The following is a 27,793-nucleotide window of genomic DNA, read 5'->3' on the forward strand; positions in this document are numbered from 1 at the left end:
CCTACTGGTGCGGAGGGTTGTGAAGTTGGGGGTCCTAGGGGCGACATGGGATTTAGGGCCGGAGGATAAGGAGGTGGGGAATCTAGAAGAAGCAAATCAGACTGCAGGTCAGGATATATCGCCTTTGGCGGGTCCGGGGCAGCAGATGACTTTTCCGTGTCTGGGGTTTTCTTCAGGGCCAATATCTCCGATTGTGCTGGAGCGCATGCAGATGTGCCTGTTGAGGAAACAAAGGGCCGGACCCACGGAGGCGGGGAGAGAACTAGATCTTCCCAGACCAAGATATATGGTATCTGGTCTGGGTGTCCGTGGGGTCCTGTGTTAAAGACCCTAGACTTGACTAGCCCAACCTTATCTAACAAAAAAGATCCTTCGGGTGGCCACCCTGTCTGAAATGTAGGCCACTCAGAGGTACACAGCGTTTGCCATTTTCCTTTCCTTACTTCTACCGAAAGGTTGTGGGCCCTAGCCCTAACTTCGGTCCAGTGGCTTAGGGTAAGAGAAAGAGGAGTCGTCATAGTTTGTCCCATTGTCGTCCGTCAAAAGAAAGATAATAGTACAGAAAAACAATAAAATTTCAAAAGACACACATTGATATTGTCGCCGCGAACTTAAACCCGAAACCAACTCAAATTCAGATGGCAGCTTATATAACCTGCCAGAACCAGCCGCCGCGAACTTAAACCCGAAACCAACTCAAATTCAGATGGCAGCTTATATAACCTGCCAGAACCAGATGAAGGGGAGACAAAATTTGTTTCTCCTTCCAGATGGACCACCAGGGCGTCCCCCGGGGCCCGTGGACACCAGCTTTCGGCACGTCTGCCTAGCCAGGAGTCCAATACAGATTCCACAGCAAGCCGGTTCGCACGGCTTTTTCCTAATGGCGGCTAGCAACAAACAAACGACAAACAAACAGACAATTGGGCTCGAGCCTACCTGATACCTCCGACTCCCGATGTTCTTGTGACCCGGGGGCGAGTGGGGATCCCGGACGAGCCCCCAAATGTTAAACCCAAGCGGTCTACGAGGGATTCCAACTCGCCCAAGAACCGCCAAGAGTCGAGAGCCGTTGCAACACGCAAGAGGTTTATTAGGAGCCGATGCACCGGGGTTCCCTGGACCTCACGCAGGAGGCCGATGGGGAACCCCTAAAAGCGGAATCACATACTTTTTATAGGTTTATTTACTCATAGGGCGGGTATATTCTCACAATGATTGGGTAAATGTGGTGACTTTTGAATTCATTGGCTTAGGAACTTTTGTCCCACCTTCTGGCCGTTATAGTTGTCTGTTCATTGTGGCGGTTAGGGCGTATACCTGTTACGGGCAACTGGAAAATTACCCGCTGTCTGGCAAGTCCCCGTCAACTGAAAAACTCCAAGAATTGGTTTCGATAGGGAGAAGGAGTGGCGCACGATAGGGAGAAGAATTGGTTTCGATAGGGAGAAGGAGTGGCGCACGATAGGGAGAAGAATTGGTTTACGGGAACAAGTGAGGGGGTGGAAAGTCCCTAAAGGCCCCACATCTGCACCTGTCTTTCTCTTCCAACATTCTATGTCTTAGAAAATGGTGACTATAATTTGTAATACTGTACTGTATATTTGATAGTTGCTAAGAGAGTAGATCTTAAAAGTTCTCATCTCAAGGGAAAAAAAATACTCTATGTTTGGTTGAAACGGAGCAAGACTCTGCGGGGCCCTCCCTGGTACAAATCTTTTCCGTGTCCCGCGTTTCTTATTCGCAGGAAAAAGGCTTCAGCCTGCTTGACCTTCCCTGAGTTCCCAAGGGCAGCTTCAAACAGTTGCTAAGCCGGGAAGGGAGGGAATGCAGAAACAAAGGAGGAGGAGTAAGGAGACCACCGTGCAGCAGTGTCCTGGTTCCTCCTCAAGGGATACACATAGCCGTATATCTCTGAGTTCTTCTGCAAGAACTAAGGCCCCCACCCAGGGGGAGGATGGTAACTCCAGGCTGAGCATAGGATTCCTGGAGCACCGCCCTGTTACCTCACCACCAACCAATCAGAAGAAAGTTACACACCCTGCAGCCATCACCCCAAATTTTGCCTATAAATACTTCTGCCTGAAAACTGCTGGGGAGTTCAGGGTGTTTGAGCATGAACCACTTGTTCTCCTTGCTTGGCCCTGCAATAAACCTTTCTCCGCTCTAGACTCCGATGTTTCAGATTGTTTGGCCTCACTGTGCGTTGGGCATATGAACTTGTGTTTGGTAACATGGTGATGGGTGTTAACTAGACTTATTATTGTGATCATTTCATAATATATACAAATATCAAATCATTATGTTGTATACCTGAAACTAATATATGTCAATTATAACTCAATTTTTAAAAATGCAAAAAAAAAGAAAATGGGGCAGTGTCCATCTGGTTGCCTGTGCCTGAAGCCTGGGAATTAATCTGACTGTTCCCACCCTTTCCTCACCTCCCCACAAAATTAATCACCTGGTTCCATTGATTCAGTCGCTGAATCTCTGGCAAATTAATGCACCCATTTCTTTCCATCCCTGTTGCCCCTCCCTAGTTTGGGAAGTTACTGTTTCTCCTTTTATGTGAAGGTGACAGGCTGGCTGGTGCGTGTTGCTGCATGATGGTGTTGGAGAGGAAGAAGTATTCCTCTCCCCTTCTAAATTCTTCTGGCTGATAGAAGAGTTAAATTGATGTGACAGAGAGTGACAGCAGAAAAGCAAACAAAGTTAAGTAACGTATGTGCATGGGAGAGACCAGGGAAAACTAAGCAGCTTGCCAAAATGGCCAAAGCCCTCACGTTATATACCATCTTCAGCTAAAGACAAAAGAGGATGTCAGTTATGGGGCAATACTAGGAAAAGTGCGGTAAAGGACGGTGATTGTGATGAAGATTTAAGTCGATGACTTCTCCATTGATTGATAGGAGTTTCTGGAGATTTAGTCATCCTCCTCTTCCAGGTACAGAGAGGGAGACACCCTTCAAATGGAAATTTCCCTTACAAATGGAGATATTTCTTACAAAAGGGCAACTGCTATTTCGTTTTCAGATCCCTTTCTATGTCTGCTGTTCCTCAGAAAATGACCAGCTTAAAACAATTGATATGCCAGAGACATATTTTAGGGTGGCAAATTTTGCTCCCCTACAGTGATGTCATAAAGACTTAGGGGTGCTGGTGACTGCAGAGGCAAATGATCTAGGCCCTGAAGATTTCCTTGTTGTTTTAGCACCCTCCTTCTGTGGGTTTTCTGTTTGAAATGGTCACTGCTGCATCTCTCTCTGTTTTCTTCTACTTTCCTGGCATTTTCCTCTGATTTCTGAGGGACACCTCTGTTGCTCCTGGACGTTCTGACCTCACAACTGTCATTTACCTCTGAGGTCAGGTCCTGGCTCTGACCCTTCCCAGCTGTAAGAGCTGGAAGAGATCATGGACTCTCTCTTTCTCTCTCTCTGTCTTTTCAAAAATATTTATTTATTTATTTGGCTGCGCCAGGTCTTAGTCGTGGCATGTGGGATCTTCGTTGTGGCGTGTGGGATCTTCGTTGCGGTATGCAGGATCTTTAGTTGCGGCATTTGGGATCTTTTAGTTGCAGCATGAGGAATCTTTAGTTGCGGCATGCAAACTCTTAGTTGCTGCATGCGAAGTCTTAGATGCGGCATGTGGGATCTAGTTCCCTGACCAGGGGTCGAACCCAGGCCCCCTGCATTGGGAGTGCAGAGTCTTAGCCACTGGATCGCCAGGAAAGTCCTGCTCATGGACTCTCTTGACTCCTGATTTCCTTATCTGTAAAATAAGTGGCTTCCCTACACCAGTGAGTCTTCATCCTGGCTGCACATTGGAATCACCTGGAGGGGCTTTGCAACCTCCCAGTGCTCAGGCCTCACTCTGCAACAATGACATCAGCATTGTTTAAAGCTCCTCCCTCCACCCCCCAGCCAGAGACCCCATGTACAGACAAGGTTTAGAACCAGGGAACTAATGATTTTAAAGGACCTTTGCTCTTCTGTCATTTCCTGTCTTTATCACGCCCCAATCTCAAGTTGAGGTTTCTTTTCTCTTAATGTTTTCACTAAGTTGGGAAGAAATAGCTGTGAAGTACCCCCGCCTCCATCTGCTGTTTGTTCTTATTTACATACAATGGAACCCAGCCCACTGATTTCCAGCTCTTATTCCCTTACAACTGTTATTGAACTGAAAACAAAGCTGAAAACTTATTAAACAGAAAAAAAACTATTTTGAGCTTTGTGCTGACAATTCATTATAGAACCAAGGAAACATCTAAATTTCTTTCTTTCTAGAATTAATGCTAAAAATGGATTTACACCTCCATAATTTCAAATGAAAATTTTCATTCTGGTGCCAAACCTAGTATTATATGCTTTCTTGAGTGTCCTATAAGGAAAAATGAAGCGTCTGTGTAGGAGAATGGAATTTCGATTGGTTTTCACCCATAGACAAGCAGGACCTCCCCGGACTGCTCCGTGTGGGCTGCTGAAGTTAAGTGTTAGCATCTCTCTCCCCCAGTCCTCTCTGCTGACCCACAGATGCTGGAAGAAAAGCCAGGGCAAACACATCATCACTGTAGGTGTGGTCTCACTCTTGGAACACTTTGAAACAGGGCTTTCAGAAGACCGTGTTTCTGTAGCAGTCCCCTTGAGACCTAACCATTTAAGACTTGAAATAGCATACGACTTTTCTGAGCTGTCAGAGAGGAGAGAGGAGAGTAGGAAGATGACAGAGAACAGCCACGCATTTGGTTTAACCACTGGCATTAATTTGGAGAGAACTGGGGTCTTGACATAAGTGATTCATATTGAGAAGTGTCTAGGGTGCTGGCTCTCCCTGCCTGTTTCTCTGTTAACAGTATCTCTTTCAACTGTTCACTCACTTTCTTCTGCAATACCTTTCTGAAGTACACAGCACATGCCTTTGCTTTTTTCTCTCAAGCCCTTATTAACCTATTGAAATTAGTTGCAACCTTGATATGGGTGCGCTAATACGGTAGCTACAGGTAAGTTATTAGTCATAACCTATGGCGAATTCCTTTCCTCATGTAATCCTTTTACAAGTGGGCCATCACATTGTTCTCAAGGAAGGAAGTGGTTAGTTTTCTTCTAGTAATGGGGGGAAAAGGCATTTTCCTGGGCAAAGAAATGCTGCCAGAGCATGGAGTCAAGCTTAAAGGAGCCTCTTTGACACTGTGTTTAGCATTGGGCTATTTATCGTGGCCTAGAAAAGCTTGTCTGAAGCTTCTTGGTTTTGACCTGCTTCTTTGGGTATTTCCTTATAGATGGAGGAATTGATTGAGGGTGTTCGATGGGCCTTTATTGACATGCTGGAGAAAGAAAATGAGTGGATGGATGCAGGGACGAAAAGGAAAGCCAAAGAAAAGGTAAGGATTCCTTATGATGAAAAAAATATGACTTCTGGTTTTAATGGATTTTCATGCTCCCCATTGACTGTGTAGTGGATTTTTATATTGACTGAGCTGTTGACTCCAAATGACCCCAGAGTTAGCTGTCTGTTTTGGGATGAATACAGAGATTTTATTACCAGGAGGTAAGAGAAAATAAGATCTGACTTTTTCAAACTGCGTTTTCAAACACCTTGTAATTCAGCCTTTCCTTCTCTCCTAATTGCCGTCTGTAAGAGCCACATGGCTTGCTGCCCAGCGAATTTTGCCATTAAACCATCAGTGGCTATGGCAGAATGCAGAGCAGTGGGGAGCCAGGGGGAGCAGCTGGCAGAAGAGCCCTCAAGGCACAAAGAAGAAAAACCGATATTAGCTGTGTGTCCTGCTCCGTGCATGATGTGTGCTAATGTCCTCAGGCAAATCCTCTACTGTAACCAAGCAGACCTACTTCCTAACTCATCATTTTGTGCAAATGATCCAAATAGCATGTTTATAAACTGTAGACCAATAGTAGACCATTGCGTAGGAATACAAAAACATTTCCTAATAGAAGCGGACACTTGCTAGGCCTTGTAAACCTTTCTGGCAACAATATAAGGGGATAAGTGAGAAAAGTATTAGCAGCCTTGCTGTTTAGAAGTAAAGAATGGGACCCATCTTGAGTTCTAGGTATTCTCATGGAGCTGGAGCTTGCATGGGTGGGAAACGCCTGCTACATTCTTTTTCTTTTAGCATCTTTATTGGCGTATAATTGCTTTACAGTGGTGTGTTAGTTTCGGCTGTATAACAAAGTGAATCAGCTATACATGAACATATATCCCCATATCTCCTCCCTCTTGCATCTCCCTCCCACCCTCCCTATCCCACCCCTCTAGGTGGTCACAAAGCACCGAGCTGATCTCCCTGTGCTATGTGGCTGCTTCCCACTGGCTCTCTGTTTTACATTTGGTAGTGTATATATATCCATGCCACTCTCTCGCTTCGTCCCAGCTTACCCTTCCCCCTCCCTGTGTCAAGTCCATTCTCTACGTCTGCGTCTTTATTCCTGTCCTGCCCCTAGGTTCTTCAGAACGTTTTTTTTTTTTAGATTCCATATATATGTGTTAGTATATGGTATTTGTTTTTCTCTTTCTGACTTACTTCACTCTGTATGACAGTCTCTAGATCCATCCACCTGACTACAAATAACTCAATTTCATTTCTTTCTATGGCTGAGTAATATTCCATTGTATATATGTGCCACTTCTTCTTTCTCCATTCGTCTGTCGATGGACACTTAGGTTGCTTGCATGTCCTGGCTATTGTAAATAGAGCTGCAATGAACATTGTGGTACATGAGTCTTTTTGAATTATTGTTTTCTCAGGGTATATGCCCAGTAGTGAGATTGCTGGGTCGTATGGTAGTTCTATTTTTAGTTTTTTAAGGAACCTCCATTCTGTTCTCCATAGCGGCTGTATCAATTTATATTCCCACCAACGGTGCAAGAGAGGGTTCCCTTTTCTCCACACCCTCTCCAGCATTTATTGTTTGTAGATTTTTTGATGATGGCCATTCTGACTGGTGTGAGGTGATACCTCATTGTAGTTTTGATTTGCACATCTCTAACGATTAGTGATGTTGAGCATCCTTTCATGTGTTTGTTGGCAATCTGTATATCTTCTTTGGAGAAATGTCTGTTTAGATCTTCTGCCCATTTTTGGATTGGGTTGTTTTGGTTTTTTTGATATTGAGCTGCATGAGCTGCCTGTATATTTTGGAGATTAATCCTTTGTCAGTTGCTTTGTTTGCAAATATTTTCTCCCATTCTGAGGGTTGTCTCTTCATCTTGTTTATGTTTTCCTTTGCTGTGCAAAACCTTTTAAGTTTCATTGGTCCCGTTTGTTTATTTTTGTTTTTATTTCCATTTCTCTAGGAGGTGGGTCAAAAAGCATCTTCCTGTGATGAATGTCATAGACTGTTCTGCCTATGTTTTCCTCTAAGAGTTTGATAGCGTCTGGCCTTACATTTAGGTCTTTAACGCATTTTGAGTTTATTTTTGTGTATGGCATTAGGGAGAGTTCTAATTTCATTCTTTTACATGTAGCTGTCCAGTTTTCCCAGAACCGCTTATTGAAGAGGCTGTCTTTTCTCCATTGTATATTCTTGCCTCCTTTATCAAAGATAAGGTGACCATATGTGTGTGGCTTTATTTCGGGGCTTTCTATCCTGTTCAATTGATGTATATTTCTGTTATTGTGCCAGTACCTTACTGTCTTGATTACTGTAGCTTTGTAGTGTAGTCTGAAGTCAGGGAGCCTGATTCCTCCAGCTCCCTTTTTCTTTCTCGAGATTGCTTTGGCTATTCGGGGTCTTTTGTGTTTCAATACAAATTGTGAAATTTTTTGTTCTAGTTCTGTGAAAAATGCCATTGGTACTTTGATAGAGATTGCATTGAATCTGTAGATTGCTTTGGGTAGTGTAGTCGTTTGCACAATGTTGATTCTTCCAATCCAAGAACATGGTATAGCTCTCCATCTGTTTGTATCCTCTTTAATTTCTTTCATCAGTGTCTTATAGTTTTCTGCATACAGGTCTTTTGTCTCCCTAGGAAGGTTTATTCCTAGGTATTTTATTCTGTTTGTTGCAGTGGTAAATGAGAGTGTTTCCATAATTTCTCTTTCAGATTTTTCATCATTAGTGTGTCGGAATGCAGGAGATTTATGTGCATTAATTTTGTGTCCTCCTACTTTTCCAGATTCCTTGATTAGCCCTAGTAGTTTTCTGGTGGCATCTTTAGGATTCTCTATGTATAGTATCATGTCATCTGCAAACAGTGACAGTTTTACTTCTTCTTTTCCGATTTGGATTCCTTTTATTTGTTTTCCTTCTCTGATTGCTGTGGCCTGCTACATTCTTAATGGATGCTGCTCTTCAGCTGGGAGACTGAACTTAGGAGCATTTCTTCTTTAGAGAGGCATGTTTGAAACTTACTGATGATAGCAATCACCTGGGGTGCCTGGACTGTGTCTAGCTTTCTGGGCTCCTCCCTAGCAAGGTCTGATTTAGTGGATTGAGGGTGCAGTCTGAACATCTGTGATTTTAACCAGTCTCCTTGGTGGTGCTTATCCTTAGGCAGGCTTCGGGTCCTCTGCCTAGAGTCATACTAAGTCATGCTGAGCACAGAATTTTTTGCATTATGGTCAAGGAACAAAGAGGGAGAGCGTTTTCAGAGCAGGGAAAATACTCTGTATGATACCATAATGGTGGATACATATCATTATACATTTGTCCAAACCTATAGAATGTGCAGCACCGAGAGTGAACCATAATGTAAACTATGGACTCTGGGTGATAATGGTGTGTCAATGCAGGTTCATAGATTGTAACAAATGTCCCACTCTGGTGGGAGATGTTGATAATGGGGGAGGTTGTGCATGCGTGGGGGCCGGGATTATATAGGAACTCTGTACTTTCTGCTCAATTTTGCTTTGACCCTAAAACTGCTCTAAAAAAGTCTATTAAAGAAGAAAAGAGGTCAACATTCTGGGAATGCTTAGCCTTGTTTAATGGAGAATGTGCAGAGGTTTAGCACAGATATTTTGTAGAGCTTTAATACTCCCGAGGTGGATAAATATGGCCATAGATATTTTTGTCAATAGACACGGAAAGACTGTTCAGTGTTTCATAGTGAGGAAAGAACTTGGGTGGCAGTGTTGGGGGTGGGGGCGTGGTGTTGGAGGAAGACAGGGTAAGTTTGATTTTTTCCCCTTTGAGAACCTGTCAGAGCTGTCTTAAGTCATGTAAGGCGCAAGCTGTTGAAGGCAGGAGCATGCGGGCTGTGATGAGAAGCTCTCCAGGTGGTAGATGAAACTTGGTGCACCAACATACTGTTGTTGTTGTTTGAACGCTTCATTTATTTGCTGGGCTAGCTTATGATATCTGCAACAGAGCAAGTCTTGCACTGGGCAGTTGAGAGCCCAGCAAACTGGGGGCTCTTGATCCTAGCCTGACCTCTTGTGGACTGAGGGCCATTGGCGTGGAGGGTGGGGTGGAGTGGTGAGTAGTGTGTGCATGTTATGAATGGATGGATACCAGGGGAATGCTCTGGGGACCCTAGTCAGTTATTTGAAGATCTGGGTTGCATAAGGGAGTGGGTGCTTTTCAGTTGGGCCTGCTAGGCAAGTAGCCATGGGTCCTTCCTGAAGGAGGATTATTCCCAGTCCTTCTAATGTCAGACACATTCTTCTTTGCTCCCTGAGTTGCTCTCGAGTCTTATTTTTTTTTTTCAAGGAGAGCCCTCAGTTTTTCTTCTAAAAGTACTCTTTGAACGCTCCACTGTCTTTGAGCTGAGTTCAGTCTGCCGGGAACTCAAACTAGTTCCTCGACAGGTGCAAATATCAAAGGTAGTTGTCCTGCTGGAAGTCACCAGGTTCCCTGAGTAAATCTTGAATTTCAGACTTCAGAGCAGTTCCTTTGTTTTTTTAAAATTTAATTTTCTTTAACATCTTTATTGGAGCATAATTGCTTTATGTTGTGTTAGTTTCTGCTGTACAGCAAAGTGAATCAGCTATATGTATACATATATCCCCATATCCCCTCCCTCTTGCGTCTCCCTCCCACCCTCCCTATCCCACCCCTCTAGGTGATCACAAAGCACCGAGCTGATCTCCCTGTGCTATGTGGCTGCTTCCCACTAGCTATCTATTTTACGTTTGGTAGTGCATATATGTCCATGCCACTCTCTCACTTCGTCCCAGCTTACCCTTCCCCCGCCCCATGTCCTCAAGTCCATTCTCTATGTCTCCATCTTTATTCCTGTCCTGCCTCTACGTTCTTCAGAACCATTTTTTTTAAAGATTCCATATATATGTGTTAGCATACGGTATTTGTTTTTCTCTTTCTGACTTACTTCACTCTGTATGACAGACTCTAGGTCCATACACCTCACTACAAATAACTCAATTTCGTTTCTTTTTATGGCAGAGTAATATTCCATTGTATATATGTGCCACATCTTCTTTATCCATTCATCTGTTGATGGACAGTTAGGTTGCTTCCATGTCCTGGCTATTGTAAATAGAACTGCCATGAACATTGTGGTACATGACTCTTTTTGAATTATGGTTTTCTCAGGGTATATGCCCAGTAGTGGGATTGCTGGGTTGTATGGGAGTTCTATTTTTAGTTTTCTAAGGAACTTCCATACTGTTCTCCATAGTGGCTGTATCAATTTACATTCCCACCAACAGTGTAGGAGGGTTCCCTTTTCTCCACACCCTCTCCAGCATTTGTTGTTTGTAGATTTTTTGGTGATGGCCATTCTGATTGGTGTGAGGTGATACCTCATTGTAGCTTTTTTCTTTTTTAAAATTAATTAATTTATTTTTGGCTGTGTTGGGTCTTTGTTGCTGTGCGTGGGCTTTCTCTGGTTGCGACGAGCGGGGGCTACTCTTCATTGCGGTGCGCGGGCCTCTCATTGCGGTGGCTTCTCTCGTTCTAGAGCACGGGCTCTAGGCATGTGGGCTTCAGTAGTTGTGGCACGTGGGATCTAGGGCTCAGGCTCAGTAGTTGTGGCACACGGGAGTAGTTGTTCCGCGGCATGTGGGATCTTCCTGGACCAGGGCTGAAACCCGTGTCCCCTGCATTGGGAGGCGGATTCTTACCCACTGCGCCACCAGGGAAGTCCCCCATTGTAGTTTTGATTTGCGTTTCTCTAGTGGTTAGTGCTGTCGAGCATCCTTTCATGTGTTTGTTGGCAGTCTGTGTATCCTCTTTGGAGAAATGTCTGTTTAGGTCTTCTGCCCAGTTTGGGGTTGGGTTGGTAGTTTTTTTGATATTGAGCTGCATGAGCAACTTGTATATTTTGGAGATTAATCCTTTGTCAGTGGCTTTGTTTAGAGCAGTTCCTTTAATGAAAGGTGAGAAAGAGGGAATGTTGTCTACGAATTTCCGGCAGTTCTCCAAAGCAAGTCGGGCTCTGGACCCCAGAAGATGTGGGTTTTCTTTTTCCAAATTAAATGAACGTGGAGATCTGGAAATGACCTCTGGGTGGAGCTCATAGCACTCACAAAGGCGGTTAGAGAGCTGAAGGCTCTTATGCAGCTTTCTGCTATGGGGTTGTTTTCGAAAAATTATTTTTTTTCTTGCCCTTTTTCTAGGCTGTCCTTGATTTGATTGCCTTTTAATAGTCAACATGAAAGGAGAGGCTCCGCCTAATAATTTCTTGAATCTTAGATGGAAATCTCTGACTTATCTTAGGGCTTTGTCTTTCTGATACTGAGTGGCCCCTGCAGTAAGACAGGATTTGCCTGCATTTGAAGTGGAGGTGAATAATTCGCCTGCTCTTCTGGTATGACTTGGCACTGTTCTTAGGGCATGTGTTGTATCCAGTATATCACCCAGGCGGAAGATTTCTCATCAGTAATAGTGCCCACAGTGGGCCAGCGCTGAGTCACTTGGCAACCCATCGGGAAAGCTGGAAGAATGTTGCAGTTTGTGAGGGGAAGAAGCTTTCCTTTCTCTCACGGTCAGGCTCTGGTCTGCAGCTAGTTACAGTGCCTCCTGAAGGGGATTGACCTCAGCGTTCCCTAGTGACCTGCCTCCTGAACAGGGAGGGTCTAGATGCCTGCAGTGGGCTGAGGCCTAACACCCTGGCTTTTGTGGCGGTTACTCCAGTCTCAGAATGGAAGCGTGGGCATGTGGCCTTGTCGTTCTCTTTGCTAAGGGTGATTACTGTAAAAGACAAACAAGGATGCCTCTGCTTCCGTGAATGAAGGGTAGATGTGTTATCTCTATCTCCCTGCCTTTCCCCTCTCATTTCTCAGGAGGTCATGAGTAGTTTTGTGTTGTGAAACCAACAGTGTAGGTTTCGAACTGGAAATTTAGTCTGGTCAAATAAGCACCAATTTTTGTTTAGGATTCTATGTTCCCTGCAAGCATATGCTCTTATTATAAACAAGCAGCAAAGGACAGGAGGGCTGTTAATTTTTCCTGGCTATTGTAGCTGTTGAATGAGTGTAAGGTGATACAAACTATTTTGGGGGGTATCTTCTAGAAGGTTTGCCTTTTCCAGAACAGAGTAGGAGGGTCTCAAGGTCACTACACTACGTAATGATTGTGAGGCCTGGCAGGAAGGGATGCAGCACTGCCTTTGGCTGCCCTGGTGGTGGGCACCAGGCTTGTGCTGATGAGCTCTGTGTCAGATCGGGAGGAACTCGGCTGGTGCCCAGCTGGATTCGATTCTGTAGCCAAAAGCTGGATTCTTTCTAAAATATTTGTTTGTGCTCTTTGCCCCTGTGACCTTTGTTTGCCAGGCCACCCCTAGAGAAAAAGACCCTGATGGAACTCCTAGGAAGGCAGCATCCTCAGGATGCTGTGAGTGGCCTTAACCTTAGTCATAGCAGGTACAGAGGGTTCCCAAGAAGCCTGTCTCACGGTCCCATCCACCTGAGCATGTGACTCCCAGGCACATGCTTTGGGCGAGGTGGGAAGAGTTTTTCTATGGAGGACCAAGCAGAAATTTAGCTCACCTCTTCGGCTTTGTCTCTGTTGGGCAGGGAAGATAACCTTTCCTTCCATCCTTCTAAGTTCTTAACTTGGGTCCATGTAACAAAAGATAGATTAACAAGAGAAAAGCAAACAAGTTCACTAACAGGTATATCTCATACACATGTGAGAGAAACTCAGAGAAATGAGTAACTCAGAGAAGTGGCTTAGAACTCCGGCTTATATGTCATCTAAACCAAATGACAATAAATTTGTAGAGAAAGAAGAAGAAAAAGGGAAAGTAGTTTTAGACTTTCAAAAGTGGCAGATGGTGGGAATGTAAATATATGGGAAACTAGTGGTAGATACAGGCTAGTTAGTTGTTATGTAGATTCCTCTGCTGCTGTCTCCAGGCCTATAAGGTCTAAAGTTGTCTCAGTGATTCACTTTTGTCCTCCCTCATAGAGAGGGGAGGAGGGACAACTTTGAAAATTTATGTCCTTTTAGGCAAATTGGGAGAGAGCAGGACCTTTCCTTGTATCCACTGCTTCTCAGTTGTCTTCAGCTCAAAATAATTTTTATGTCAAAGAGGCATATTTTGGGGTGTAATTCTGGTTTCCTTTATCTTTAAGCTCTGCCCAGCCCTAGGTGTTGGATTTGCCCCAGGTATCCAGCATGGACCAACCATGTTGGTGTCCTGCCCACATCTGAGCCCAGTGGTTCTCGGGCTGTGCTTCTAGACCACCATCAGCAGCCGCCTCCCTGGGGACTCATTAGAGATGCAGATTTTCAGGGCCACCCCGACCCGGTGCGCTTGAGGGGGCGCTAACTGCCCTTGCCATCACCATTTCACTACACACCTGTCTGACTTCAGCTGCCAGCACCTGCATTTTCCCCAACAGCTTCCTCTTCCCACTGGCGCGTGCTAGGCCACTCGCCCAGAGGGCCCAAAGGTCCGGGAAGTGAGCACAACCCAGTGATTGATGGGAGTTGCCCTAGCCCCCTCCTCCCTCGAGTGTGTTCTGCCCAGGCTCCTGGAGTTTCCCCAGTGGGGTAAGTGCTAGTCGCTCACACTGACAGCTGGCTCCATAAGATCCCCTTTGATGACTGCCTGTCTTTCTCTGCTCACCTCCCCAGTCCCCTACCAGTGTTTGGTGTCTCTTTCACGTCCCAGATGAAGTGCTTGCACTCCAGTCCTTGTCTCGGATCTGTACCTGGGGGCTCCCCAACTAGGACACAGCCTCTGGGGTGTGATTTTTCCCGTCCTTCCTCTCCTTAAGGTGACAACGCATTTCACTGCATCTGGATGCTAGCAGCGCTTCAGCAAATTCAATTCCACAGACTTTTCCAGAAGCAACAGCGTGCCAGGTACTGGACTAGGAGCTGCGTGTTCAGGGGTGATCAGTTGCAGTCCCGTTTCTGCAGGGGTTTCCACACTGCTAGGAGAGCACAGCAGTGACACGGGTTCTGAGAAGATGAGGAGAAGTCTTAATGTGATGGAGACGCGGACTGGTCCTGGGGTTCCTGAGGAGCCCAAGCACCCTGTGTGAGGGCACCTGGCTTGCGGGGCCCACTCTGCCACCTCGCTCTTCCTTGTCACAGCCCTTGTCCCTGCAGCCTGTGAGCGTGGCTTCTGCTGGCTCTTCCTTACTTATTAATCCCAACAACTTTGCATCCAGCTGTCACTTTCCCTTGGTACCTTCACTTCTGCTTCGTCTCATGTATTCCTTTTAAATTGCTTTGTAGAAGAAAAGAAAGGGAAGGACTTGTGTCAAACTGTGTCCTGCCCTTGCCTGTGACAGATTCAAGCCTGTTTGTGTAGGTGCTTAAGAATGCAGTCACCCCAGTTCCTGCATCCACGCCAGCGCTCACCTAGGAACACACAGGGACTGACAAAATAGCATGTGAACCATCTTTCAGGCTCCCCCCCACTCCCTCTGCATCTCTTGCTCACACTTCCCGCCATCTTGAGCTTGCCGGCACTCTCTGGCTCTGTGTCTCTCCGTCTCTCTCACATGCACAGACAGGCCAAGGTAATGGCCTTCACACTTGTATCTCCTCTCCCTCACTGACCCCAACAGGAAGTACAGTTACAGAAGCTTACAGACTCTGGAGAAAGACTGCCTAGACTCAGAGCCAATGTCTACCACTTATTAGCTGTATGATCCTTTGGAAATTACTTAACCTTTCTGACCCTCAGTTTTCACATCTGTAAAATGATGAGATTAGTACCTACCTCAGAGATTTGTTATGAGGAGTTATATACTCCAAGTATTTAGAAGAGCGCCTGGAGCGTGAGAAAGGCTCTCCAGGTGTGTTCAACTGTTTCTTCCAAACTCTTGTCCTGTGCAGGAGGGGAGACTTTGTCCGCACTGACTGGTGAGAGATGCTAAGCGAGGTTCTGTGTGTCTGGGTCATTGTGTTTTCCTCTGGGCTGCGAAGGTAGATGACATAAGACCACAGTCTCTGAGGTCCCTCTTAGCCTTTAGGTGCTTGATGCTTTTTGTCAGAACACGGTCCTCCTTATATATCACCCCCGCCCCACCCCTGCAGGGCAGCCCCTCCTGAGAGGGTGATGGGAGTGGGGGTACCCTGCTTTTCTCCGTGGAGTTTGGATTTTCTTGTTTTAAACGAATTCAGGGTTACCTTTGTGATACACCTTTTAAATACCAAAGCAAATATTTGGTGTAAGGAGCAGTTTGCTGCGCGTAGTTACCAGAGGCATATTACACCTGATACCTTGTTGGAGTGAGGTTACTTTAATCAAGTTTCGGTGTTCTAGATAGAGCCTCAAGGAAATGTTGTTTTGGGCAGTGTTGTAGGTCATTGGTTCTCATACTCGAGGTGCATTGGCACCATCTGGAGGGCTTGTTAAAACATAGATTGCCAGGCCTCACCCCCCAGAGGTTCTGAGTCCGTAGCTCTGAGGTGGGGCCTGGGAATTTACATATCTGACAAGTTCTTGGCGATGCTCTTGGTCTGAGGCCAACACTTTGAGAGCTCCGGGTTATCAGAGGTGAAAGCTCCCTTACACCAAGGTTGTATTGCTTGAACTAGCTGATGTTTATTAAGTGACGACTTCCCTCACCCCTTACAGGAATTCCTTACAGGAATCCCTGTTCACCATCTCTCACGGGGGAGTGCCCTGAGTGAGTACTGGGACACTCCGAACCCAACCAGGCCACCCACCAGTGTTGCTCCAGCTGCTAAAAAGCCCTTCTTGTTACAGATCCAAAGGCTCCTTCTTGGTCACTTCCACCCCTTGACTCCATGTCTGTCCCCAGGAACTATGCAGAATATATCTTCCACATAAGAGTCCTTCCAGTGTTTGAAGATGTTTAAATGTTTTTCTATTTCAGACGAAACGTCTCTAATGTTCCTCATTAAATTAACAAGCATTATATGCCAGGCTAGATGTTCTAAATGCTTTACAGATATTAACTACATCAATGCCATGATATCTGTGTGAGGTTGGTCAAATCGTTTCATTTTACAGATGAGAAAACTGTAGCACAGAGAGGGCAAGTAGGCTTGCTCAAGGTCACACAGTCAGTAGGTGGAAGAGCTGGGACTTAATCCCTAGCAGTGTGGTTTCAGAGTCTGTGCTTTTATCCACAGTGCCAGTGGGTCTCTAAGTGTGGTCCTCAGACCAGCAGCATCGGCATCACCTAGGAACTAGCTAAAAGTGCAGCTTCTTGGCCCCATCCCAGATCTATAGAATTAGAAACTCTGGGAGGAGACCCAAGAATCTGCATTTTAATAAGCCCTCTGAGTGATTCTCATGCCGCCAAAGTGTGGGAATCACTGCTTTTCTGCTGTGGTTCTGATGCCTCATCCTGCTGGCTGCTCTCCAGGTTTTCAACATCTTTTTTAAAAGCTCAAGTTCAAAGCTGAACACAGTATTCTAGATATAGTTCAACTCACACAGCACAATGGGAATATTGTTACTGCCTTTGTTTTGCATACAAATTATTTTAGAAATCCGAAGTTTATATTATGGCTATCTTTTCTCCTCAGCCATGTCACTGTTGGCTCATAACGAATTTACAGTCAGTTAATTTCTAGGTCTTTTTTTTAATCCCACAGGAACTGTCAGTAAGCCCTGTTGCTCCAGTCGTAAACTTGGCATTTCGTTTAAACCCTCATCTCAGAACTTCACATTAATTCTTATTAAAAATCCATTTAGCTTTGGTCATGGCTCTGATTTTAAAAAAGTATATGTTTCTGGGTCTCCTGTGTGTTTATTAGTTTTGCTACAAAAATCTATGCTCATTAAAGAAACTCTCCAAGGTAGAGTATAAAAGTAGAAAGAAAAAAAATCAATACTAGTCCCATCACCCAAACATAACCACTGGTAACATTTTTTTCCCCCCACTGGTAATATTTTGATGTATTACTTTGTTTTTTTCCCTATACGTAGGCTTGAATAATCCTGTATATATAAATTTGATTCCTTCTTTTTTCTCTTTTATATATATATATTTTTTTCTCTTTTATATTTTTAAACATTTCTCCTCTTACTACATAATCTTTTTTTTTAAATAAATTTATTTATTTATTTACTTTTGGCTGCATTAGATCTTCGTTGCTGTGCGCGGGCTTTCTGTAGTTGTGGTGAGCGGGGGCTACTCTTCATTGTGGTGTGCAGGCTTCTCATTGTGGTGGCTTCTCGTTGTGGAGCATCAGCTCTAGGCATGCGGGCTCAGTAATTGTGGCACTCGGGCTCAGTAGTTGTGGCTTGCGGGCTCTAGAGCACAGGCTCAGTAGTTGTGGCTCGCAGGCTTAGTTGCTCCGCGGCATGTGGGATCTTCCCGGACCAGGGCTCAAACCCGTGTCCCCTGCATTGGCAGGCAGATTCTTAACCACTGTGCCACCAGGGAAGTCCCTATTACATAGTGTTTATAAAAGAATTTTCACTGTTATTGCGTAGTCTTCCAGTGGTTATACAGGAGATTACTTAATCATTTCTCCATAGTTGGGTATTCAGGTTGTGCTATTATTGATATTACTGTGATAAACATCTTGTGCATACTGCTTTCCCCCAAAATTTAGGACTAATTCCATAGAATGGCATCTCCAAAGACCTTTAAAAATCTCAAGTCTGTCATTCAGTATCTCCACCTTTATATCATTCATAATTTGATAAGTCCACTTTTTTCTTTTTTTTTTTTTTGTCCAGCTGCACAGCTTGCAGGATCTTAGTTCCCCAACCACGGAGTGAACCTGGGGCCATGGCAGTGAAAGCATCGAGTCCTAACCACTGGACTTCCAGGGAAGTCCCACATAAATCCACTTTTTGCTTTAATTATTTTTCTGGGTTATTAATGAGCACGCTCACACAGTAGAACTGGAATCTCCCTATTGGCTCATCCTTTGGAGATTCCTTCCAGATTTATCTATTGAGGACATTCGTGGAGAACCTGCCCTGTGGCAGGTCTTTTGTTAGATGCCTAGCCATTCACTAACCAGTGGATTTTTAGTCCAGTTATTCTACTTTGAACAACTTCATGGAACTGTCATCCGATTTATCCATTTTGCCTGCAAGGAGATCATGAGACATTTAGCAGTGCCTTTATATGATACAGTTACACTATATTTAGGGTATTCCTTGATTTTCTAATTTATTGTTCTATTTAAAAAGTGGGAACTTGAGGGAATTGAACATTCATTGGGTTCCCATTCTTTCTAAGGTCCTGTGTTATCCTCAGTGAAGATTACATTATTCCATGGGTTATAGCCAGCTATTCAGACTCCCAAACCAGAGATCTCAATTTTACTTCCCAGCCAACTGGGAGCACTCGAATCCTGTTGAGTCTTTCTTCCAAAAAGCTTTCAAATCTTTACCATTTCTGTTTCATAGTTCTTTCCTCCCCTAGCTTCTCCTCCTTTTTTCCTTTTTATATTGAGGTAGAACTCACATAACATAAAATGAAGCATTTTAAAATGTACAATTCAGTGGCACTGGCGACTTTTACAGTGTTGTGCAAACACTCCCTTTGTCTAGTTCTAGAGCATTGTCATCATCCTACAAGGAAACTTCATACCCAGTACTTCACTCCTCATTTGCCTTCCCCCAGCTTCAGGTAACCACCAATCTGCCTTCTGTCCGAGAATTCACCCATTCTGGCTCTTTCATATAAATGCAATCATAGACTGTGTGACCTTTTGTGTCTGGCTTCTTTCACTTGGCATGACGTCTTCTAGATTCATCCATGTTGTAACGTACATCCTCTCATCCTTTTTAGTCCATTTCCCCACTTGTAGTCTTGGAAAGAGAAAAACAAACCATTTTAGCATTTCTGATAGTGAGGTCTTTCCTGTCTTCTCTGAACTTTTGAAATGGCATCATAGTGTTTATGTATAACTAAAAAACTGTTCGCCCAAAATACAGATTACTGCATTGAACGGACCCCTGTAAGGGAAGAACTGTGGTCTCTGGTTCACTCTTGTGTGCTCAGAATCCAACATGGCTTCCCTTCTTTGGCCACTGGGCAGACCTTAGTAAGAATCACGGCTCTACCAAGCACATAGGCAAGATGCACATTTTGGGGGGCCTCAGTTTCTTACCCATGAAATGAGAACAAATATACTAGTGTTTTCACAGAGTGGGAGGATTTAAACAAGTAATGTATGTCCAGTGACTAGCAAAGAGCAAGTGCTCAGTATTAGTAAGATGACATGTTCATCTTCCCCAAGTTTCCTCTTATTTATCCTCACCAAATGACGTAATGCTCCATGAAAGTCTCCTAAAATTGGGAGAGAAAAGCTGATGCCAATTACGTTAGTGTCTTTGGGGTGGAGGTACAAAATGGACTTTTGTTAACGTTCACTCTGTTCAGTTTTTTTTTTAACGTCTTTGTTGGAGTATAATTGCTTTACAATGGTATGTTAGTTTCTGCTTTATAACAAAGTGAATCAGCTATACATATATCCCCATATCTCTTCCCTCTTGTGTCTCCCTCCTTCCCACCCTCCCCCTACCCCACCCCTCTAGGTGGTCACACAGCACTGAGCTGATCTCCCTGTGCTATGCGGCTGCTTCCCACTAGCTATCTATTTTACATTTGGTAGTGTATATATGTCCATGCCACTCTCTCACTTTGTCCCAGCTTACCCTTCCCCCTCCCCGTGTCCTCAAGTCCATTCTCTAGTAGGTCTGTGTCTTTATTCCCATACTGTCCCTAGGTTCTTCATGACCATTTTTTATTTTTAGACTCCATATATATGTGTTAGCACACAGCATTTGTTTTTCTCTCTCTTACTTCACTCTGTATGACAGACTCTAGGTCCATCCACCTCACTACAAATAACTCAATTTCGTTTCTTTTTATGGCTGAGTAATATTCCATTGTATATATGTGCCACATCTTCTTTATCCATTCATCTGTTGATGGCCACTTAGGTTGCTTCCATGTCCTGGCTATTGTAATAGACCTGCAATGAACATTTTGGTACATGACTCTTTTTGAATTATGGTTTTCTCAGGGTATATGCCCAGTAGTGGGATTGCTGGGTCGTATGGTAGTTCTATTTTTACTTTTTTAAGGAAACTCCATACTGTTCTCCATAGTGGCTGTATCAATTCACATTCCCACCAACAGTGCAAGAGGGTTCCCTTTTCTCCACACCCTCTCCAGCATTTATTGTTTGTAGATTTTTTGACGATGGCCACTCTGTTCAATATTTTAAAACATGTTGTTATGGAAAAATTTAAATGTACACAAAAGTGTACGTAACAAACCCACAAGTTCTTATTACCCAGCCTCACCAGTGAGCAATCTTTGCTGTTTTGATTTCATCTTTTCCCCACCCCACCTGTTTTTATGCTTGAGAATTCTCAAGCTCATGTCAGATGTCATTTTTTAAAATAAATTTATTTTATTTTGTTTATTTTGGGCTGCATTGGGTTTTCGTTGCTGCACGTGGGCTTTCTCTAGTTGCAGCGAGCGGGGGCTACTGTTAGTTGCGGTGTGCAGGCTGCTTCTTGTGGTGGCTTCTCTTTTTGTGGAGCACGGGCTCTAGGTGTGCAGGCTTCAGTAGTTGTGGCATGCGGGCTCAGTAGTTGTGGCTCGCAGGCTCAGTAGTTGTGGCGCACGGGCTTCGTTGCTCCGCGGCATGTAGGATCTTCCCAGACCAGGGCTCGAACCCGTGTCCCCCGCATTGGCAGGTGGATTCTTAACCACTGCACCACCAGGGAAGTCCCGTCAGATATTATTTTACTATAAACATTTCATTATGTATCTTCAACAGTTAAGGATAAAAAACAAAACAAAACAACTCACCACAGTACCCGTAACATACCCATCAATATTAACAGCAGCACCTGTATTCTGTCTGCTTTCTGTAATTATCTCAGAAATGTTTATTTTTTTTAAACAGTTGGTTCAAATTGGTATCCAAACAAGGTGTACATATTGCAGTTAATGGGTCTGTCTTTTAAAGCTTTAAAAGTTTTAAGAGTGCCCCTCCCCTTTTATCCATGAAATTTATTTGTTGAAGAAGTTGTGCCATTTGTCTGGTAGAGTTTTCAGCACTGCTGAGTTGGCTGATGATATACTATTGTTGTCTTTTAACATGTTCTTCTGTCCCTCATATTTTCCGTATATTGGTAGTTCAGCCTAGAGGTTTGATTAGATTCAGGCTCAATTTTCTTTTGGCGTAAAGACGTCATGGGCAGTGCTGTGTGCTTCCTGTGCAGCCCTCCAAGAGGCACATGGTGCTGTGTTGTCCCACTTCCACTGAAAATGTTGATTAGTGGGTTCAGGTATTCTCAGATTAATCCTTCCTTTTGAACTTACCCATCAACCTTTCACCATAGGCCGTGGTCCTCTTTCTTGACTGTGCCTTCATATCACCCCCGGGGAGCTTAAAACATCCAAATGCTCAGGCCACACCCCAGACCAATGACATCAGACTTTCTGGGGGTGAGACCCAGGCATCAGTATTTAAAGTTCCCCAGGAGATAGAAATATGCAGCCAGGGTTGAAAACTACTGTTTTAATTGTTTAAGCGGTCATTGATAATATATTGCATAGATACATGAGTTCATTAGGGATTGCAACGGGTGATTTTCTAGTTCTATCATTCTTTCTGCGTATATTAGCTGGAATATTTCTATAAAAAAGGATCTTCTCTCATAAACCACTTGATTACACTGACATACAGCTTATACTGATATAAACTGCTGAAAGGCAGCATAAATGTCTTTTTATTTATTGATTTTCACAATGAGTTGGTGCCCTAGTGCTTCCAAAGGTACCAAAGCAGTTTGGTTTTTAAATATCATGATAAACTCAGGGAATTTTATGTATTTGATTTGTTTAGATTCATTACAATCATCATTATTTTTTAGCTCAAATTGTCCCATATTGGCCAACCTGAGGCTCTTCCGTTAGGGAATTTTGACATGACTCTAGTTGTTTCTGACAGCATCTTTGCTCCCTGGCACAACAAGATATCCTCTTTAATGTTTGACTTCAATTTAATCACAGGCTCTTTTGAACAGTTTATAAATCATTGCCTTAATTAGTTCTTCTCCCAATGAGCAATATATTGATTTTTGTTGTTGTTGTTGTGGGAGGGGGAGAGGAGAGAGACTCAGTACCAACTTGAAATACAGAGTTTTAGTCATAAGCAAATTTGCAGAAGTTTGAGTGAGAGGTTTATGTGAATTGTCATTTGTAAGGGGCACTAGCTCATGTCAGTGGACATACATGTAATATATTCTATGGTTTTTGAAAATTTTTGCAGTGTTGTGTTCTCAAGAATATAAGGAAGTATATAACTAGTGTATGACCATGCCATACATTAAAAAAATTAATGCTAGTATCAAGAAGTAGAACTAATTTGAACAATGTGGAACAATGGAACTATGTTAACAGATGAAACTTGCAATGGTAAATATTCAAAAAATTTAACAACATCAACAAGCAGTAATAGTTTAAATGTGGTACTGTGTAAGTGTTTAATGTTTAAGTGCATATTAAGGATTATTTTGGCTTGTGGGATTTGTTGGTTGTAGGACTTTGAAAGAAATTGGGAAATGCTATGTTAGCCTCAGAGTGAAATTCCAGAGGCCCAGGGGAGAGAGCTGCTTTTTAAACATTATGGAGACTATTTATTACTTTTATTCATGGGATTGGGGGGAGAGGTTTAATGCCTGTCTTTATTCTTTTTTGGTCCAAATCCAAATTGAGTATGTTAGGAATTCACTTACAAATACATGTTTAGTTTGGTTTGATAAGAAGAATCAGTTTTGATATGTTGATTTTTAATTTCATGGGAAAAGAGTCCATTAGGGATGTTTGCGTTCTCTGTGTATATTTTGTGATGCTTCTTCTCTTTGGCCCAAGATGAAACTAATAGCCACGACGTGTCTGCTTATCTGCTCTCTCTGAGGTTGTGTCTGCTGCTGTCAGCGGCTCCCTTCTTATCTGGCTGCTGGGCCTGCTCAGTCAGTTATATGGGAATGTCAGTTCCATTAATAACCCAAGGGCCGGACAGGCAGATAGTGGAAAATGGGTGAAGAGAGAGAAATTGTATTTAACCTGGTGTTCTGAGTTGTCATTTTCTAGACCCTAGCATAGCTGGGTAAAGACAGGCTTGAGGGCGTGATAGCAAATCCAGTTCTGACAGAATCTCACTTATGAGCTGCAGAAACAACCTGATACCAAGAGAAGAAAGAGTGAAAGAAGCTGGGAAAGAGGTAAAGGTAATTGGAAAAGTTGGAGGAAGCAGTGCTAGGAAGAAATGGCACGACCAAAGTATTCTGATAGAGGTGCAGACAGCTTTGCAAAATAAATTTCATTTTGATTTTTAAAAACATTTTAATTTACTAATTTATTATTTAATTTTTTTTTTTTTTTTTTTTGGCTGTGCCACACAGTTTGCAGGATCTTAGTTCCCCGACCAGGGATTGAAACTCAGCCCTCTGCAGTGAAAGCATGGAGTCCTAACCACTGGACCGCCAGGGAATTCCCTAATTTTGATTTTAAGTAGTATCATTCTTGGCATTTCAAATGAACAAAATTCCTTAAAAAAAAAAACGGATTTTATGGAAGGATTGATTCCTCATAGAGGATTTTGGGGTTTTGTGTTGTTTTGGTTCTGGATCTGTCAATTGCCAGAGGGAAGAGAGCAGGTTTTAATTTTCTTCGTGCAGGGAGAATGACTCACCTACTGCAGTGGTCTGTATTTGTGTTATCTATTGCTGTGTAACAAACCACCCCAAAACCTGCCGCCTTAAAGCAGCAAGTATTTTATTATTTCGCATGATTCTCTGGGTTGGTTGGGGCTCAGATGGGTGACTCTTCTGCTGGTCTCGTCTGGAGTGTCTCAGGCATTTGCAGTCAGATGGCAGCTATGGCTGAACATCTGAGGTGGCTTCTTTGCTTGTGTCTGACACCTCAGTGTTCCTTACGTGGCTTCTTTCTCCAGAAGAGTAATGTGGTACTCTTACAGGGGAGCTGAGGGCTCCAAGAGGGAGGCAGCAGAAGCTGCCAGCCTTCTTAAGGTCTGGGCTTAGAAGCCCCAGAATGTTTCATGTGTTACATTCTTTTGGTCAAAGCCAGGGACAAGGCCAGTCCATATTTGAGGACAAGAGAAAGACTCCATCTCTTTTTATTTATTTATTTTTTTTTGCGGTACGCAGGCCTCTCACTGTTGTGGCCTCTCCCGTTGTGGAGCACAGGCTCCGGACGCGCAGGCTCAGTGGCCATGGCTCACGGGCCCAGCCGCTCCGCGGCATGTGGGATCTTCCCAGACCGGGGCACGAACCCATGTCCCCTGCATCGGCAGGCGGGCTCCCAACCGCTGCGCCACCAGGGAAGCCCCAAGACAACATCTCTTGATGCGAAGAAGGTGTGAGCGCACAGGGAGGGAAGGCATTGTTGGCAGCCATCTTTGGAAACTACCTACCTACAGTGTGTATCCTTTGCCTCTCTCACCTGTGTTCAGTTTTTCATTATTTACAATTGAGAATTTTGAACTATTTTTACCCCCTCTTTAACACCTGACCACCGAGTATCATTAAATTTTCCCCATTTTCCTGTTAAGTTGTTTTATATTATTGACTTATTTTTTTTCTTAGCTCAAAACCAGTATATACATTGACTTAGAGAACTATTTGAGTAAACCTAATTATTGTTGAACTGTGATGGGGAAAGGACTCAGCCTCAGTCTGTGAGACCTTCCTGCATAGGTATAAGAAATACCTACTACATGTTAGGGCCCAGAACTGGACTAAGTCAAAAGGGGCCCAACCCCATCCTAGTAGGCACATCATTTTTTTCCAGTTTTACATACATTTGAGTGCCTTAGTAAATAAACTTAATTTTCAGTATAGACACCCCTGACACTGACTCCCTGTACTTTTTTAAAAAATTGAAGTGTAGCCGATTTACAATATTGTGTTAGTTTTAGGTGTACAGCAGAGTGATTCAGTTATACATATTTTTTTTCTTTCCAGATTCTATTCCATTATAGGTTATTATAAGATACTGATTATCATTCCCTGTGCTATGCAGTAAATACTTGTTGTTTATCTATTTTATATATAGTAGTGTGTATCTGTTAATCTCATACTCCTAATTTATCCCTCCCCCTTCCCCTTTGCCTTTTGGTAACCATAAGTTTGTTTCCTATGGCTGTGAGTCTATTTCTGTTTTGTAAATAAATTCATTTGTATTAATTTTTAGATCCCACATGTAAGTGATATCATATATTTGTCTTTCTCTGTCTTACTTCACTTAGTATGATAATCTCTAGGTCCATCTATGTTGCTGCACATGGCAATATTTCATTCTTTTTTATGGCTGAGTAATGTTCCATTGTATATGTATACCACATCTTTTTTTAATCTGAATTTTTTATTGAGATAATTTTAGATTCACAAGCAGTTGTAAGAAATAACACAGATCCCATGTACATTTTACCCAGTTTCCTCCAATGGTAACATTTTGAAAAACTACCATGTAAGTCATAACTGGGAAATTGACATTAATATAATCCACAGATCTTCACATTTCCCCAGTTTTACTCTGTGTACATTTTACAGTTTTATCACGTGTAGGTTTATGTACCCACCACCATAGTCAAGACACTAAACAGTTCCAGCACCTTATGCTACCCTTTTATACCCACCTCCCATCCCCACCCCTGAATCACTAAGCTGTTCTCCATTTCTAAAGTTTATTATTTCAAAATATTACATAAAGGAATCACACTGTCTTTATCCTTTTGGGATTAGCTTTTTTTTCTTGGTAGAGTTTTCAGGAGATCCATCCCCAGGTTGTGGCGTGTATTAGTAATTTGTTCCTTTTTATTGTTGAGTGGTATCCCATGAAATGGATGCATGCCAGTTTGTTTAAACCATTCAGCTGTTGAAGGACATCTGAGCAGTTTCCAGTTTGGGACTGTTATAAGTAAAGCTGTTAGAACATTCATGTACGTAGAGGTTTTTGTATGAATATAAATTTTCATTTCTTTAGAATAAATGCCCAAGCGTGTAATTGCTGGGTCGGATGGTAATTGCATGTTTTGTTTTATAAAAAAACTACCAAACTGCTTACCAGTGTGGCTGTACCATTTTACATTCCCACCAGCAATGTCTGATGAAGCACTTTTTCTGCATCCTCACCAGTATTTGGTATTATCACTGTTTTTTATTTCAGCCATTCGGATAGGTGTGTAGTAATATCTCATTTTTTTAATTGTGGAAATAAATTTATTTTGTTTTTTAAATTTATTTTAATTTTTATTAGAGTATAGTTGCTTTACAATGTTGTGTTAGTTTCTACTGTACAGCAAAATGTATCAGCTATACATATACATATATCATTGTGGGTTTTTTAAATTGAAGTATAGTTGATTTACAGTGTTATGTTTCTGGTATACAGCAAAGTGATTCAGATATATATATAGTATACAGTATATATATACATATATATATATATATATTCCTTTTCAGATTCTTTTCCATTATAGGTTATTACAGGATGTTGAATATAGTTCCCTGTGCTATACAGTAGATCCTTGTTGTTTATGTATTTTATATATAATAGTGTGTATCTGTTAATCCCAAACTCCTAATTTATCCCCCTTCCCCTTCCCCCTTTGTAACCATAAGTTTTTTTGCTGTCTATGAGTTTATTTCTGTTTTGTAAGTAAGTTCATTTGTATCATATTTTAGATTCCACATATAAGTGATATCATATGGTATTTGTCTTTCTCTGACTGACTTCACTTAGTATGATAATCTCTAAGTTTATCCATGTTGCTGCAAATGGCATTATTTCATTCTTTTTTATGGCTGAGTAATATTCCATTGTATATATAGACCACATCTTCTTTATACATTCATCTGTTGATGGACATTTAGGTTGCTTCCATGTCTTGGCTATTGTAAATAGTGCTGCTATGAACGTTGGGGTACTTGTTTTTTTTGATACTGAGTTGTATGAATTGTTTGTATATTTTGGATATTAGCCCCATGTCAGTTGCATTGTTTGCAGATATTTTCCCCCATTCATAGATTGTCCTTTTGTTGATAGTTTCCTGTGCAAAAGCTTTTAAGTTTGATTAGGTCCCAATTGTGTATTTTTGCTTTTATTTCTTTTGCCTTGGGAGACTGAGCTAGGAAAACACTTGCGTGATTTATATTAGAGAATGTTTTGCCTATGTTCTCTTCTACGAGTTTTATGGTGTCATGTCTTGTATTTAGGTGTTTAAACCATTTTGAGTTTATTTTTATATAAGGTGTGAGGGAGTGTTTTAACTTCATTGATGTACGTGAGGTTCTGATTTCCTGTACTTTATAGCCAAAGACTCTCGGCATTGGAAAGGGCTATGCTTGCTGACCTAAGGAAAAGGGGACAGATCTGCTGCCTTTGCTATATTCTGGTGTTGCCAGTGCTGAAGCCACTGTGCAG

At 42.8% G+C, this 27,793-nt stretch overlaps 1 protein-coding gene across 1 annotated transcript in view; it reads left to right on the top strand.

Annotated features, from left to right (window-relative positions):
• PHEX (phosphate regulating endopeptidase X-linked) overlaps window positions 1-27,793 on the top strand; it is a 208,793-nt gene that overhangs the window by 94,083 nt on the left and 86,917 nt on the right. Inside the window, exon 12 of the mRNA XM_065900503.1 lies at window positions 5,279-5,380. Coding sequence (XP_065756575.1) covers window positions 5,279-5,380 — 102 coding nt within the window. The remainder of the gene's footprint in view (window positions 1-5,278; window positions 5,381-27,793) is intronic.

The sequence above is a fragment of the Phocoena phocoena genome, chromosome X, assembly GCF_963924675.1.
Source record: "Phocoena phocoena chromosome X, mPhoPho1.1, whole genome shotgun sequence".
Taxonomy (NCBI): Eukaryota; Metazoa; Chordata; class Mammalia; order Artiodactyla; family Phocoenidae; genus Phocoena; species Phocoena phocoena.